General features: G+C 43.7%; 1 protein-coding gene across 1 annotated transcript; it reads left to right on the forward strand.

Moving 5' to 3' along the window:
* Nucleotides 1-1,830: 1,830 nt before the first annotated feature.
* BTN3A3 (butyrophilin subfamily 3 member A3) lies at nt 1,831-12,561 on the forward strand. The gene is given in 11 exon segments (XM_076010523.1): nt 1,831-1,983; nt 3,550-3,640; nt 4,243-4,590; nt 5,646-5,927; nt 7,520-7,720; nt 7,881-7,901; nt 7,992-8,018; nt 8,880-8,906; nt 9,280-9,306; nt 10,823-11,501; nt 11,503-12,561. Coding segments are annotated over 10 exon segments (1,830 nt in total). The 5' UTR covers nt 1,831-1,983; nt 3,550-3,555; the 3' UTR covers nt 11,636-12,561.
* The last annotated feature ends 3,525 nt before the right edge of the window (nt 12,562-16,086 follow it).

Raw genomic sequence — 16,086 nt, forward strand, 5'->3', positions numbered from 1 at the left:
CAGCCACTTAGTACTGTGAATCTACATTCTCCTACCTACCCCAAATGAAGAAACCCTTAAGGTCACAGATGATTGATACCCATCTAGAGGATCAACTGAAACTACCAACAGCCATGCTGCAACTAAATATTCAAATGCTTTCCAACAAAAGGAAGATATAACAATGTCATTAAAATGTTAGTTAACTTTAAAATTAATAAATATTTTCCAGTTTTGAAATTATTAGGTACATAGTAGTTAGATTTTTACAAAATAATGCACATTTTAAAGTATATCTAATTGAAGTTTCTTGAATGTGGCCTTATTTGATTGCAGCTAAATTAATGCAGCCTTCCAACTTGAAAAGTTTCCACACCCTTGATCTAGGTGGTAGATACATTGGTATTCACTAAAGATTCTTTCACCTTTACTATATGTTTGGAAAGTTTCATGACAAACTAGTGGGGACAGAGAGAAGGGAAGGGAGAATTGTGTTTCCTGCTGATAACAGAGGCCAAAAATATTATTGGCTAAAACAAGAGTTTATTTTCCTGTTATGTAAAATGAATTCAAACAGTGGCTGTCCAAGGCTAGTCTGGCAACTCATGAATGTCATCCATGCCCCAGCCTACTCTGTCTTCATTCTCTACTGTCTCAGCACTTGGCTTCCATTCTCAAGGTTGTGGGGCACAAGGCAGCTGCTGCACCTTCATGTCCAAAGCCTATGTATTAGGCACAAGGAAGAAGGAAGTAGGGAGTAAGTGTCTCTCAGCTGTTTCAGTCTCCCCATTTAAGGGTATCTGGGACAAGCACAATGCTACAACATTACCTACAAAACATTGGTTCAAACGTAGTCCCTTAATTTTGTCTCTCTACATAGGGACGAGAACATTGCAGTACACAAGAAAATTAAGCCTTATTACTAAGAAAAAGTGGGGAATGAATATTACACAAATGACCAGCCAACTTAACCATAGAGCCTAAATTCAAACTGTTGTGATATAATCAGATTCCATCAGTCCAGATCACATCTAAGCCCTAGGAGCTTTGAGGACTGTATCACCATCTTGCAAACCAAATAAAGTGTCTTGTGAGGTCTTAGGCCACAGGAGGAACCAGTTTGTCACACAGATCTCATACACAGACAGCATTCACAGCCTAGCTGGAGTCTAACCTCAATGAATACACTGGCAGAGTGAGAAACAAATACACATGAAAATACAATATAGCACCAACAAGGAGCTTAGGGTGAATGAAAATACTCAGAAAGAGTTGCAGTAAGAATTTCCTGAAATATGTAAAACATGCCAAGCAGCACTGACTCTGGAAACCAGAAAATTATGATATTTGGTAATGGATCCTAGACCTGGATGCCAGAGGTGCTTAAAATGGTGCAGTGTGTCTGGTTTTCTTTTCATTCTTACTTTCAGTAGGCGCTGTAGTAAGAGATCCTCCTCCTCCATGTACCCATCTACCTGCAAACAAATGTTAGTAAATATCACAGTAGCATTTTAATTAATGCACATTGTTCTCTGTTCTCACATTAAAATCTTTTTACTTTTCTATTCCATTCTGATCAATTTCTATTATGTGTTAAAAGGCATAAGAAGAAGGTATAAAAGAATATGAATAAATACTTACATATATACACACACAAGAATGATTTAAATAGGTAAAGACCAAGAAACACAAACACTAAAGGAGGTAGGGCCTGGAATTTTTCTTCAATGGGAACAATTCAATATAGTTTCAGTTTTCATTCTAACCTTCCCCAATGGTTTCTACCTAGCAACTGGTGAGATACTCCACCTCTGAGCCAATCAAAATACTAATTCTTCCAAAGACAGACTCTTGCTGTTTCTCACAGGAGTGAGCAGTTTCTGCTTCCTTTCTTTCTTTTTCTTTTCTTCCAGATAAGAGCCTCTTAACCATAATAGAAAGGATGGAGGACTATTAATCACCTTTATTCTGTGGGCTGTGATCCTCAGATGAGAATACCAAGGGGTAAGTGAGGAAAAATGATCAGAGCCAGGGCTACAGGGCCTGGGAGGAGAAGGGGGGCTGACAAGCTGAGAGCAAGCATGCAGGAAGTACCCAGACAGAGAAAAGGGTGAGGAGCTTGTATGTGTGTGTGTGTGTGCGCACGCACACACACGCCACATATGGGAGCATGCTGGGAAGGGTGGAGTAGTAGTGCAAAGAATGAGGATTTACAGAGGTTGGGATTTGGTGGATTGAAAGAGAGACATCCTGAGTGAAGAAAAATTCCAACTGCATATTCTTAAGAATGTATCATGGTCAGAAAGGAGCAAAGTACCCTTAAAGTCTATTCTGGCCAAGACAAGGCATCTATTCAAAGAGGTTGTAAAAAGAAATATGCCCTAAAGATTTATATATAAATGTGTGCATTTCAGAACTGTTTATTGTATAGAAAAATCTGAACCAACATACATATACAACAGGTGGAATGTGGATAAACAATGCATAGTTCACTCATTAAAAGAGATTTCCATGCAGCCATAAGAAATTCAGTTTATAATGAAGATTGATTATTTATAATTTTAACAAAATTGAATCCATACATTATAATTTGTTTAGTATCTTTTAGGGGCTATTATCTGTTTTTCTTTCTATTCTCCATTTCCTCAAAACATAAACTATCTTTTCCATTATTTACTTAACCATTTCTTTATTTGGGATGTTTTAGTTGCAGCTACATTTTGCTATTATTGATTTTACCATGTTCAGTAGCCTAAACTTTGAGTTAATTTCTGATTTTTATTTCTTCAACAGTAATTTGTATAAATGGAATTTTTGGCTCAAAGAATACCTTGTTAATGCCCTTGCAGAAAAATTTACATTGGCAATAGTAAAATATATGATTACCACTACATACAATTTAAAATTTTATTCCCTAATTGTCTATAATCATGAAAAAGAAAAATAAATATTCTAAAAAATACAACAACAACTAATTTCTCACTCTGAAGACAGCACAGAAATTGTTAGGTCAAGGACTAACAATAACAACAACAATAATAATAATCTCCCCCAACCCTAGCAGCATAAAGAGCAGTTTTGAGGGGCAGAAGATGTAGTGAAATGCAATATTTATTCCAAGGGTGAGTGCGAGTCCCAGTCAGGGTGGAAGGACAGCCAGCTACACAGACCCTGTCCCTTGCCGCCTCCTCACCCCTCCCCACACCTCTTGCAGACCTTGTTCTCAGAGGCAATTGCCAGACCCAGGTACCCCCAGCAGCAGGTACCATGACTGTGGGCTTCATGCTTCTTCCTTTTGGGGAAACTGTTGAGGAGTTAGTATTTACTGAGCACCTAATAATAAGTTCCATTCACTAAAATTACACATAACAATAATTATTAAATAGTATATGAAATTTTTAAAATTTAAAGCGTTAATATAGTTTTGAAAGTAATAAGAACAGAAGGCCAAAGTGTCCTTTTACTTGCTAAACCTCCAGTCTTCAGTTTAGCATGCATCTTTTTAGACCTTGAGACATTTACGTATACAAGTATGTACAGATCTGTAGCTTTGCTTTTGTTTTTAAATAGAATCAGATGAAAATGGCAAGTGACCTGGACTTCTTCCTGCTCGACTTTCTTGCCTGCCTTGTCTTGGTCCAGCTGCTCACGCCTTGCTCAGGTAGGTATAATTCTGTTTTTATTTATTTTTTTTTTTTGAGACAGAGTCTCACTTTGTTGCCCAGGCTAGAGTGAGTGCCGTGGCGTCAGCCTGGCTCACAGCAACCTCAATCTCCAGGGCTCAGCGATCCTACTGCCTCAGCCTCCCGAGTAGCTGGGACTACAGGCATGCGCCACCATGCCCAGCTAATTTTTTGTATATATATTTTTAGTTGGTCAATTAATTTATTTCTATTTTTGGTAGAGACGGGGTCTCGCTCAGGCTGGTTTCGAACTCCTGACCTTGAGCAATCCGCCTGCCTCGGCCTCCCAAAGTGCTAGGATTACAGGCGTGAGCCACCACGCCCGGCTAATTCTGTTTTTATCTGTGTGAAGCAGACAATTACCTACTAATGCCCACTTAGATCCTTTGAGTCCTTCCATACATGGAAGTTCCACCCCAAACCGAAGTTCACATGCCATTAAGAGACAAATGGCACTTCTGTTAGGATCCTGTTCCTCTCTAGGTTCTTTATACCTCTCCTTCCCTGCCAAGGAGAAACCTTACTCTGATGGCTCCATGGCCAACACCCTCTGATGGTGCTTTTCCCCTTTGCTGACCAGCTCAGTTTGCCGTACATGGACCCCCTGGGCCCATCCTGGCCATGGTAGGTGAAGACGCTGATCTGCCCTGTCACCTGTCCCCGACAATGAGCGCAGAGACCATGGAGCTGAGGTGGGTGAGATCCAGCCTTAGGCAGGTAGTGGCCGTGTATGCCGGTGGAAAGGAAGTGGAAGACAAACAGACCCCAGAGTATCGCGGGAGAACTTCCGTTCTACGAGACGACATCACTGCAGGGAAGGCTGCTCTCCGAATACACAATGTCAGAGCCTCTGACAGTGGAAACTACCTGTGTTATTTCCAAGATGGCAACTTCTATGAAAAAGCCATCGTGGAGCTGAAGGTAGCAGGTGAGCCCCCGGGTTTTGCTCTGAGGTTGTTCCTCTATGGGACTTGGGCAAGAGTTCCTGCCTCAAATCCAGTGCAGAGCACTGCTGGCTGCCCCCTGGGAATTGCCTGCACTGTCTTCCTACTCAGCTGCTCTGAGACCCTTGAAAAAGGCATAGGTTTTCCCTTGGGAAGAATTCCTTCTGTCCCCTACGGTCTCAAGTGAAAAATACCCTCCTCTCTCCAGCCCCCAGGGATCTAAGAAGGGAAACAAAAGACAGGGGATGGGAAGGAAAATAATTCATCTCTTCAGTGACACGTACACAGTTACTTTGCTTTGGTTTAGTTGTGTACCGGATGGCGTCTGTGGCCTCAGCAGGTGCACCGACCGTGGGCCCTGGGAGACTGAGCATAGGGGCTGCATCTGCTGCTAGTGTTCTCCAGCCAGTGACCCCCAGGAAGGAGACATCCAAGGAGCTGCAGTGGAAAGAGCTGTGTTTATTACTAGTTGCAGCAAGGAAGAGCACACACCATGGAGAACTGTGGGGCGCCTCAGTCAGAAGGTGTTAGAGAAGACTTAGCATAGAAATTGGGCTTGTGTTAGGGGATTTGGGAGGGTCTGCAGAAGTGGGCTTCAGCTCTTTACTAGATGCTATCAGGAAGATGGGAGGGGGGTTAATCTTGTGAGTGGGAACTTTAATCAATCTTTTGTAGGAAGGAGTCTAGGGCCAGACTAAAGATCTAATTGGTAAAAGAGCAGCAGTCCCTTATTGCCAGTGTCGGGTGCTTGGCTATTGTTGTAGTTTGGGCAATGTTCATATTTCTCTCTGATCAGAGATAGCTCCCTCTTTTCCTGTTTTTGGGTTAGGGGTGAGTGGTAATAGCCCCACTGTTTCTGGCCCTGGGGCACTGCACTAGCCCACGTAGCTTTTCCCCTCACTGTGACCACACTATTGCAAACAGCTCCTGAGTGAAATCCTCCTTGAATGGTCTAATGTGAGTGTGTTGTTGATTCTTGTTGAGACTCTCCCTGATGCTGGAGGCTCCTACAAATTTAGACTGATTTATCCTTCCACAGCACTGGGTGCTGATCTTCACTTGGAAATGAAGGGTTATGAGGATGGAGGGATCCATCTGGAGTGCAGATCCACCGGCTGGTACCCCCAGCCCCACGTCCAGTGGAGAGATGCCAAAGGGGAGGTCATCCCAGCTGTGGCAGCACCTGTGGTTGCAGACGAAGTGGGCCTGTATGCAATGGCAGCGTCAGTGATCATGAGAGGAAGCTCCGGGGAGGGGGTATCCTGTACCATCAGAAATTCCCTCCTCCAGCAGGAAAAGACAGCCAGGATTTCCGTCGCAGGTCGGTACCCTGCTTCCCCTGTGCTGAGCTGAGCTGAGCTATGGCTATTGAAAGTGGGGCAATGTGTGAGTCTCCGCTGTGAGTCTCTGCAGTGAATGTAAGGCCTGAAGCAGGGACCTGGAGCCTTCTCCTTGCTTTGGGGGAGCTTGTCTCCCCCATGAAGCTGTTCATGCCACAAATATTTACTGAACATTTTCTGTCTGCCAGAAACCGTGGCAGGTAATTGGAATTGGAGGAAAATGGTCAAGATAAGATCTTTAACCAAAGTTAAATGACAAAATGAGAAAAACACACATAATTATGACTCATATCATAAACAACCAATTTCCATAAAATATAAGGAGATTTAAAACGATCTAGTAAAAACATTAACAAAGAGTATGAATTATTAGTTCACAGAAAAGGACATAAACATGCAAAACAGTGCTCATTTTCACTTATTAGAGAAATGTATATTAAAGCATTTTTATGACATTGGCAAAAAATAAAACAGGTAATTGATAACACATCTGATGGCAGGATGCAGGGAGGCAGTAACTCTCAGGCATTTGCTGTGTCATTTCTTGTATTCTTGGTATATATAAGCAGAATCTCTATTGGGGGCTATAGAGCAATATCTATTCACACCACATATTTATTGATACAGAAGTCCACTTCTGGGGATTTATCTGACAGATAAGCTTACATTTGTGAGAGATGATCCATGTAAAAAGCTATTTCTTACAGCACTTATTATGATTGCACAAGGTTAGAAACTATACAAATGTTCACCTGATACCGAAATTCCATACAAGGAAAGATCACACAGCTGTGAAAGAAAACAGAAATAATTCTCTCCATACTAATATGGAAAGATCTCCAAAACACACTCTTCAAAGAGAGAGCAAGAATTCACAACTGTGTATAGAATGCTATCTTTAGTATAAATAAGAGGCAAAATAAGAATACATTTGTATTTATATTTAACAAGCAATTGTATAACACTCACTATATGTCGGGCACTTTATAAGCATTAATTCAATTCTTCTAACCTCAGGAGGTAGGTGCTGTCATTTACCCAGTTTTAGATATTAGGGCACTAGGAACAGAGACGTTAAAGAATTAGTCCAGGGTCACACTGTTGGTCAAGTGCAGGAGGAGTAAGCATATGAATCCAGGCCCTCTGGTACCAAAGTTCATGTTTCTAACCATCATATTATTTTTATGCTGACTAATGAGAAGCTAATAAATGGAGGGAGGGAGGGAGCACTGGGTAGGTGGGAAACTCGGGTGGCTTTTTATATATGTATTTTTTAACCATATAAATGTATTGCCTATTGAAAAATTAAACAAGAAAAAATGTTATGACTGTGCTCAAGTCACTCACTTTCCATGGGAGAGGCAGACATCTCAAGAGAAGTAATGGTAGTAGGTTGTAGTAAGGGCTTACCAAAGTCTTATCCAAAGTTGTCGGAGACTTTAGGAAGAGAAAGGTTGTTTAACCTCATGAGACAGTTTCCGTGCCCCCCTTCCTGGGGGAGCAGCTAAAGCTCAGGCTGCGGGCGGGGAAGACAGAGGCACAGGCCCCTGGCCCACAGACCATCCCTTTGCAGACCCCTTCTTCAGGAGCGCCCAACCCTGGATCGCCGCCCTGGCAGGGAGCCTGCCCATCTTGCTGCTGCTTCTTGCTGTGGCGGGTTACTTCTTGTGGCGACAACAAGAGGAAAAAAAGACTCTGTTGAGGGAGAAAGAGAGAGAGCAAGAGATGAGAGAATTGGCACGGAGTGCAACAGAGCAGGAACAAAACATAAGAGGTATCTGGCCCCACGAGGAAATCTAAGTGCCTGGGTTACAGGCCTGAGCCCAGAGACCTCACCCACATCCCCACCTTCACACTGGGTGGTTTTTAAGGTTTGTTGTCCAGAAAATCCTCTCTCCCATAACACTTCATTATGTTTTCTGTTTATTTTCCAGAGAAACTCACGGAAGAACTCAGTAAGTTACCATTTCTCCAGACACCTAAGCATGTCTTCCTATCCCTGCTTTACGTACCTTGATGACTCTTCCTTGTTTATTCCATTTCAGAGTGGAGAAAAATCCAGTACATGGCTCGTGAGTGGCTCTGGCATTTTCTTTCCAATTATCACTTATGACTCTCTCTGCTTGGATATTTTCCAACCCTTAACTCTGCCCAGGCTTGGGGAATGGCTGTGGTCCCTGTGACAGGGAAAGAAAATAAGTGTGGGTCATGGAGAAACCCCCAGAAGGAGAGTATTTCTCATTCTCTCTCTCAGAAAAAGGAGGCCTTCAATTTCCCTCCACTGAGGCCTACAAACTTTTTAGTCCTGAGAGACACTAAGGAATATCCAGGGGTGCACTTGAGAAGAAAGGGGGAAGAGGTGGATGAGGTGCCTTGTCTATGCCAGGAACCTGACTAATTGCTTTACAAAATTGATATGCTGTTGAGGAAATAAGAAAAATGGGAGATTATAAGGAATGAGAAGATCAGAAAAGAAGGAGGGAGAAAAGTGTTCCTCATATACAGAAGTAGGTACAGTGGCTCAGTTGGTATAGATTTATTGTAACTACTTTCAAAAATTAGTCCCTGAAATTTCTCATTAAGTTTCCCAGATGATTTTCAGAAGAAGGTAGGAAAGAATACAGATAGATACAGATGTATATACATACATACACACTTACAGACATGGTGACAGCAATACCCAAGTATGGGAATATAGATACATACTGAATAGATCAGCTGGACCACATCAGGAAGGTAATAACACACTGCCTGTGGTGTCACTAGTGTGATATTCCTGGATGTGATATGAATGAAGAGAGGGAGGAGAGAATTGAACATGCAGAGGGAGAAGGTAGGGAAGAGTGGAGTGGTTAAAAAGAAGATTAGATGGATGTAAAAAGAAGGCAGAAGGGCAGAGTTCACGTGACATCTCTACCTTTCTTTCATTGCAGTTGGTGGGAATTCTCCAGCCTATCATGGTGAGTGACACTCATGTTCTCTGAGTTTCCTGGGACACGTGCCCTGAGTGTTCCAGCCTTTTCTCTACTGTCACCCATTGACATTCTCACTTGGAATAATCAGATCTAACTCAAAGGCTCATTTTCAGTAGGGGCTTCCACTTCTGCTTTTCAGGAGCCTCTGAGAGAAGCCTGAGGCTGCTGGCACTCATGCACACACCCTAGCAAACCCTGGCCATGCTTCTGGTAGCCCCTCCTGACAGAGGGAAGGGAGCCCACCATTTTGTACAAGTTGCCACTCAAGAAAAGGAGAGAGAAAAGACTGAGTGAGAAGAATGGGATGGGAAAGAATAGAAATATTGACCTTTTCTTATCTATGTCTGCTTCCTTTCAGAATGGAAAGTGGCCCTCTTCCAAGCTGGTGAGTAAATCACTGTATGTTCCCTAGGCCAACAGCCTGAGGGACCAGATCCCTTTCTCTTCTCCAACTCTTGAGGTTTGGAGAAGAAAAGTCCCCATGACAAGGAGACTTTTGGGTGGGCAACATGAGGGTGCAATTGCAAGCATGCCCATCTCCAGGACCCTGCCTGCTGAGAGCATAGGGACCCAGGGAGAATTGCTGTCTTGGGCTTCCACGGACCTTCATGGGAAGGAAGAGGCAGGAAGTGTGGAGCTGAGGGGCAGGAGACACAGACTGAAGAATTCTGCAGGGACAGTGAGGATGGGAGATGCCAAGGAGGGAAGGCAGTGCCTGCCCAGTCTTCATATGCCACCTACTGGCTCTGTGTATGCTCGAAGGATTCAATGTGTCTGACCTTTGGCCTCCACATTTTTAGATGATTGTAATTCCTATTTTGTGGGCATTGAGGTGAAGACTGAAGAAGGTAATGAATATGTATTCCAAAAATCTAATAAGAAAACGGCATGTTCAAAATGGGTATTTTAAGAGAGTTTGGAGAAAATAAGATTAAGAGAAAGCAACAGGAGAAAGCACACTGACTTATGGCTCCCAATAGTGGGGAGCAGTTTCCACCCCCAGACTTCAAGATTAGATACAGGGGGCCAGGAACCCAGAGGACACTGTAGCTGAAAGGGAGGGCTGCCTGAGAAGAGTCAGGCCTTTCTCAGAGAAACACCATCTGTTGCTCTCTGGGAGGAAGCAGGGAAAATAAATACTGTTCTTCACTCTTCTTTCTCCCTCCAATCTACTGCCAGGGCCTACCATTGGCCTAACCCAACAGGAAACCAGAGGACATGGGAGCCCAGTGGCACTGTCCATAGAGGACATATTTCTGGGGCCCAGAACAGAGTGGATAAAGGTGACATGTAGAGAATGAATCTGGAGGCATATAAAGCCCCCAACATAGACGCTAGCATGGAGCAGGCATGGCAGCTGTTATAACATCACATGCCGGCTATCTTCATGCCCTGTCCGGGCTGATTAAAGTACACTGTTCTCTTATACAAGCCTAGAAATTAGTATTTTATTCCCCATTTGTCAGGTGAGGAAATGCTTCAAATAAAGCTCAAAGATATGAAAGATAGATGGCAGAAAAGGAAAACTCATCCAGGTCATGACTAATAGAGTGAACACGGAAAGTTAGATGTATGACTATAAAACAAAGTGGGCAGTGTCAATTTTGGGAAGGAAGCAAGACAAATGTAGAGAGGAGGCCCATTGCTTACTGAGGCAGGATCAGGAAATCAGGATATCAGGGTAGGCAGACTGCAACCCTCATTTCACCCTCCCCTTCCCAACTGTACACAACCCTGGGGCTATCTCTCATGGTATTAATGACAGAGTCACATGCAGGGGAGGCTGGGGACACCAGGCTCTGGACTCTGGCCTCCCATGCAAGGCCCAAGCCTTGTATGCTGAGGCTCTGAGGCCCAGGAAAATGGCTGACCCCACAGACAAATGCTATATCTCTCTGCAGCTAATGTGATTCTGGATCCAGACTCGGCAAACCCCATTCTCCTTTTGTCTGAGGACCTGAGGGGTCTGCAGCGTGCGGAGGAGGAGCAAGACCGTCCAGACATTCCTGAGAGATTTAATTGGCGTTACTGCGTGCTTGGGAGAGAGAGCTTCACATCAGGGAGACATTACTGGGAGGTGGAGGTGGGGGACAGGCAAGAGTGGCACATCGGGGTGTGTAGGAGGAATGTGGAGAGAAAAGGTTGGGTCAAAATGATACCCGAGAATGGATACTGGACTATGGGACAGTCTGGTGAGAATAACTATCGAGCTCTCACTGAACCCAGGACCAAACTGACGCTTGCCGGGCCACCTAAAAGAGTGGGGGTTTTCTTGGATTATGAGACTGGGGAGGTCTCCTTCTACAACGCCATGGATGGATCTCATATTTACACCTTCCCGCACACCTCCTTCTCTGGGCCTCTGTGTCCTGTTTTCAGAATTTTGACGTTGGAGCCCACTGCACTGACCATTTGCCCAGCACCGAAAGAAACAGAGAGGCTGGGAATGCCAGACTCTGTTCCTGACCTAGTTCCTGACCTTCCCCTGGAGACTCCAGTGACTCCAGGCTTAGCTAATGAAACTAGGGAGCCTGAAGGTGAAGTGACATGTCCCCTTCTCCCTGCCCAGTCTGGAGCTGAAAGCCTCCCCATCCACAGCAACCATCACAACCATGAAGCTACATGCACAGCCTGAAGCACTTTACTGGTTCAGTTATTCCATACGACAGTGGTTTGAGTTTGGGGCCACTTTATCATCCCCTTTGTACAAGTAAAAACACTAAACAAAAGTGAATTAACTTTCCAAAGGTGGCATGGCTAGTGAACGACACAGCTGGGATTTGAACAATAACTACCATTACAGAACTTAAAACACACTGGGTGTATTTTAAATTAATTCACTAAGTGGATTTCACTCATTTCAGCCTCACAACAGCCTGTGAGGTAGTCTCATTTTGCAGATGTGGCAGTTGATTGGGGGCAAAATTAAGTGACTTCTGTAACTCATACAGTAAGTTGTGCAGCTGGCAGATGCTCAGCCTCAGTCCCTGACCACCTGCCTGTTCTTTTCCAGCCTCATTTTCCCCATGGGAAGGGACCATGTGCAGCCCTCAGGTTCTCTTCCCAGAGCAGCCACAGGGCAGGGGTCCTTGTGGGTGGCTGCAGGGGCTACACCCCTCCTGAGTCCTTCACAGCTGATTGTCAGAGCCTTACATCCAACACTCTTGGGTTGGCTTTGCACGGTGTCTTGGTCTAGAGATTAAACTCACTATAACCATATCACACAGGACTCAGGAATGGACTAGAGGGAAAACTCTAAATTAACAATAGGACAGCACAGGTGTGCCCACCCTATAAATGCGGTAAGTGATCCTGGAACCAATACCAATCTTCCTGTGCTCAAGGTCTCTAGGAAGTGAGGCTAATAGCCTAAGACTGTCAATGAAACAAGAATTGGGAAGAAGGGAGCTAGAAGAACATCAGGTATATTTTTAATCCCACTGTAGAATCCATCTCTAGGAATGGGATATATTCACCCTGATGATTGGTGGATATCAAACCACCATTCCTTTCAATTTATGGATACTAAGAAAAAACTGCTATTAATTATCAATTCTGTTATTGTTCACCACTGTATCCCCTCTACCTGGCATGTGGTTGTCAAGTTTTATTTGTACAATAAAATTGTTAATAATCCTCATCCTTTAATTTGGCTTTTTCCAAGCTCTCAGAAGTCTGCTCAGCACAGTAGAGTAGCCTACACACCCTCTCTACCCACCACGGTTTCACAGTTTATGTCATTACAACATTTGCACCAAATCCTTATTATATAAGCTTTCTACTGCTACAAGAATGAATTACCACAAATTCAGATACTTAGAACAAAACTCATTTATTATCTCACAGATCTTTAGGTCAGAAGTCAAACATTCGATCTGACTGAGCTAAGATCTAGGTGTCTGCAGGCTGCAATCCATTCTGGAGGCTCGAGGGAAGGATCTGTTTCCTTGCTTTTTCACATTGATCGCAGAATTCAGGTCCTTGGAGTTTTAAAACTGAGATCCTAGTTCTCCAGTGTGGTTATAGCTGAGGGCTGTTCCCAGCTCTAGAGGCTGCCACACCCTGGCTCCTAGCTCCCTTCCTCCATCTTCAAAGCAGCAACAGCAGGTTGAGTCTTTCTTAATCTTTGGATTTCTCCTGGTTCTTCTTCTATTGCAGCCCTCTGACTCCTCTGCCTTCTACTTCTATGTACTTGTGCCATTAGATTGAGTCTGCCCAGACAAGTTAGGATAATCTATTTGAAGGTCAATACCTTAATTCCATGTGCAAGGTCCGTTTTGCCATGTAATACCTCATATCTGCAAGTTTTACAGTGGCTATTGCTGTGAGGGTGGGAGCACTATTTAGCCCAGCGGTGGTATTTGGGAAGTGCTCCCAGGAAACACAAGTGCAGAAATAAAGTGAGACAGAGAAGGGAGAAAGGCAGTTATGTAAGAAATGGCATAAAGAGTTCATTAATGAGCTAGCAAGAGTGTGGATAACTTGGATCAATCCCACCCAGGACTTTAAGAAACCATATGACATTTTGGAATACAGCAGAATCTTTTTAAGACCTGGGGAGCTGGAGAAATTCATCCACATCTTGCATCCTCCTTTGCTTGAATTGGTTGAAGTTTGCTTCTGGGATGTTAATTCTGCTGCAATTTGAGGTTGGGCTGTGTGTGTGCAAAATATCCAACATCACTGGTGATAGAGAAAGCCCTCAGGCAGAGGAGATGAGAGGCAGATACCCCAGGTCAGACGTTGTGATCCACACAGGGAACTCCCTGCCTCAGTTTTTGATGATATAGGCCAAACGAATATGGATATGGCATCCACAGCATCTGTTTTCAGGGCTCTGCTTTTGTGAATATAGTGAATGCCTGTCAAGGTCTCTCTGCACCCTCTTCACCCCATTCATTTATCAGTAGTGACCTCCTGTCTTCCCCTACATATCCTCATCACACTGCTATGCTGCTTCACCACACGGACTGGATCTGGGATGGTCATGTGGCCCAGGCCAGGTCTCCTGTTAATTTTAATTACTATTTTAAACAGGTTCATATGGTCAGTGTGCTAACTTTCTTAGAAGCTAAAGATTTCAGAATGACCCAGTGGCCAATCATCAAAGCTTGAATTCATAGTTTATTGCAAGACATTCACACACACAAGCAAGCTAACATTCACAATGCAATTATTAAGGGCAGTAATGAGAGGGTAATGAATCATGGTGGAGGCTTGGAAGGCCACCCCACTAACAGAGGAACTGAAATGAATCTGGACATCTCTCTCAAGTACCAACCAGAGCGGCAGTGGCCGTTCCTTGTGGGCAGAGCTGTCTTGGCAGCAGCTGCCAGAGTCAGGAGGAGACTTTCAGGGTCTTAAGAACCAAGATTGTAAAAGTAGTCTCATACATCGCCAGCCTCTTGCTGTTTTTATGATTCTCTGCAGGTTTGCCTATTATCCTTATAACCCTTTGGGTCTTGGGTTGTACTGGGCCACAGCAGATCTTATCTCATCACCTTAGTCTATCACACATATATTGAAAAATATCAACTTTACTATGAGCTCTGTACACATAGTTTATCACTTAAAAAAATAATTTTACTCTGACCTCCATGTTCACATATGCTTATCACTTTGAGGGAAAACAAATATGCTGTAGACTTAATGCCACCTAATATGAGTGACTTCGTTTTGAGATATCAGGACCACAAATCATTATTATTAATCTGTAAGCTACAGGACTGCCACATAATATGCAACCAGTGACTCCTGTAGCAGGTGTGCACAGGAGCTGTGGGAAGGCATCTTCCACTCCCAGTGAGGTCCACAAGAGCAGAGAAAGGTGGACTGTGGAGACAGGAGGGCAAAGCAGATGAGAAGGCTTCAGTGTGGAAAGAGATTGATTCATTTTCTCATCTTTGGTTCCTTTGAAGTCTCAGTATCATTCCTACTGTGTGTCCTGTGAAATTTGTTCTCAAGATGAGGTAAATGTACTGGTTAGTATTTATGCTGTCCCAGAAATTAGCAGCTTGTGTAACTGTTGTACTATGTTCCATAGTTAGGTGTTTAGAATTTGAACAGGGCAGAGAAGAAATGGTTTTCTGCATGTCAAAGTCTCTGGGCCTCTCCTGGAAGGACTTTATGTCTGGTGCTGACTCAAAGGGAGAGACACAGCCAAATTGTCTTTACAGATTGGAGTTTATTGCAAAGCAAAAGGGAATCATTCAGTGTTCAGTTGGGATCCTGTTTCTTCCAGGACTAGAATGTATACTAGATCCATGGAGAACTGTGCTGAAGTGCCCCTTCCTCTGTGTTTATCCTTCCCATGACAAAGAATGATTGGGTCAGGTGGTCACTATCTAACGTGGCACACACAAGGAGGGCTTGGCTTCCTGCTAAGCTACTTCTTTGCCCATGGACCATTCTTCTGCTCAGAACACATGAGTTTCCTTCTGGTTTACATCAGCTTGGCAGGGGTGGGGACATAGTTTAGCTGGATGCTTCTGGCACAAGCTGCCTCATAAACTCTGGGCTATATTTCTTCCAATAAAAATTCTGAAGCCAGATCTGACCTGGCTGGCCAGTCTCTTAGGCTCTCATAGCCACATCTTGTGTTCCTTCCCAATAGCAGCCCAGTCCTAGGTGGTATGATATAAGAGTTATAATACTTTAACTCCCATTGGCCTCTCCACCAAGAATCTATTTTTAAGTATACTCCAGAAGCATTAGAAGATGAGTGAAGCTATTATATGAGACAGTGACAGTTCAGAGGTCAGTACAACGGAAAAGTCAGTTCTCTGTGCTTTCTTTATCTTAGTCTCATCAAAGATCTCCCTTTACAGAGCACAGAAGGAATCTGCTTTGATAGTAATTCTGGGTGATTCTGTCGATCCTCCTTCCCTGAACTCTTAATCTTGAGTGGCTGCCATCTCTCTCTTGGTCTTGGTGCTAGATGAGTGTAGCAACCAGGTCATACTGTTGAGGGAGTGGCCTTACCCTGACCATTTTCACTCATTCATTGAGCAACCACTGAGTGAAGATATTAGGGCCAGGACCTGAAAAAAGAGAGGAATCACATCCTGCAGACATCTGTTCTAAGGAGCAGATATTCCAGTCACTGGAAATATGTAATTGATACTTAAATAACAAGGATGCAGGCAGATTATAGGAATAGCAAAAG

Source organism: Microcebus murinus, chromosome 15, assembly GCF_040939455.1.
Source record: "Microcebus murinus isolate Inina chromosome 15, M.murinus_Inina_mat1.0, whole genome shotgun sequence".
In the NCBI taxonomy this organism is placed as follows: domain Eukaryota; kingdom Metazoa; phylum Chordata; class Mammalia; order Primates; family Cheirogaleidae; genus Microcebus; species Microcebus murinus.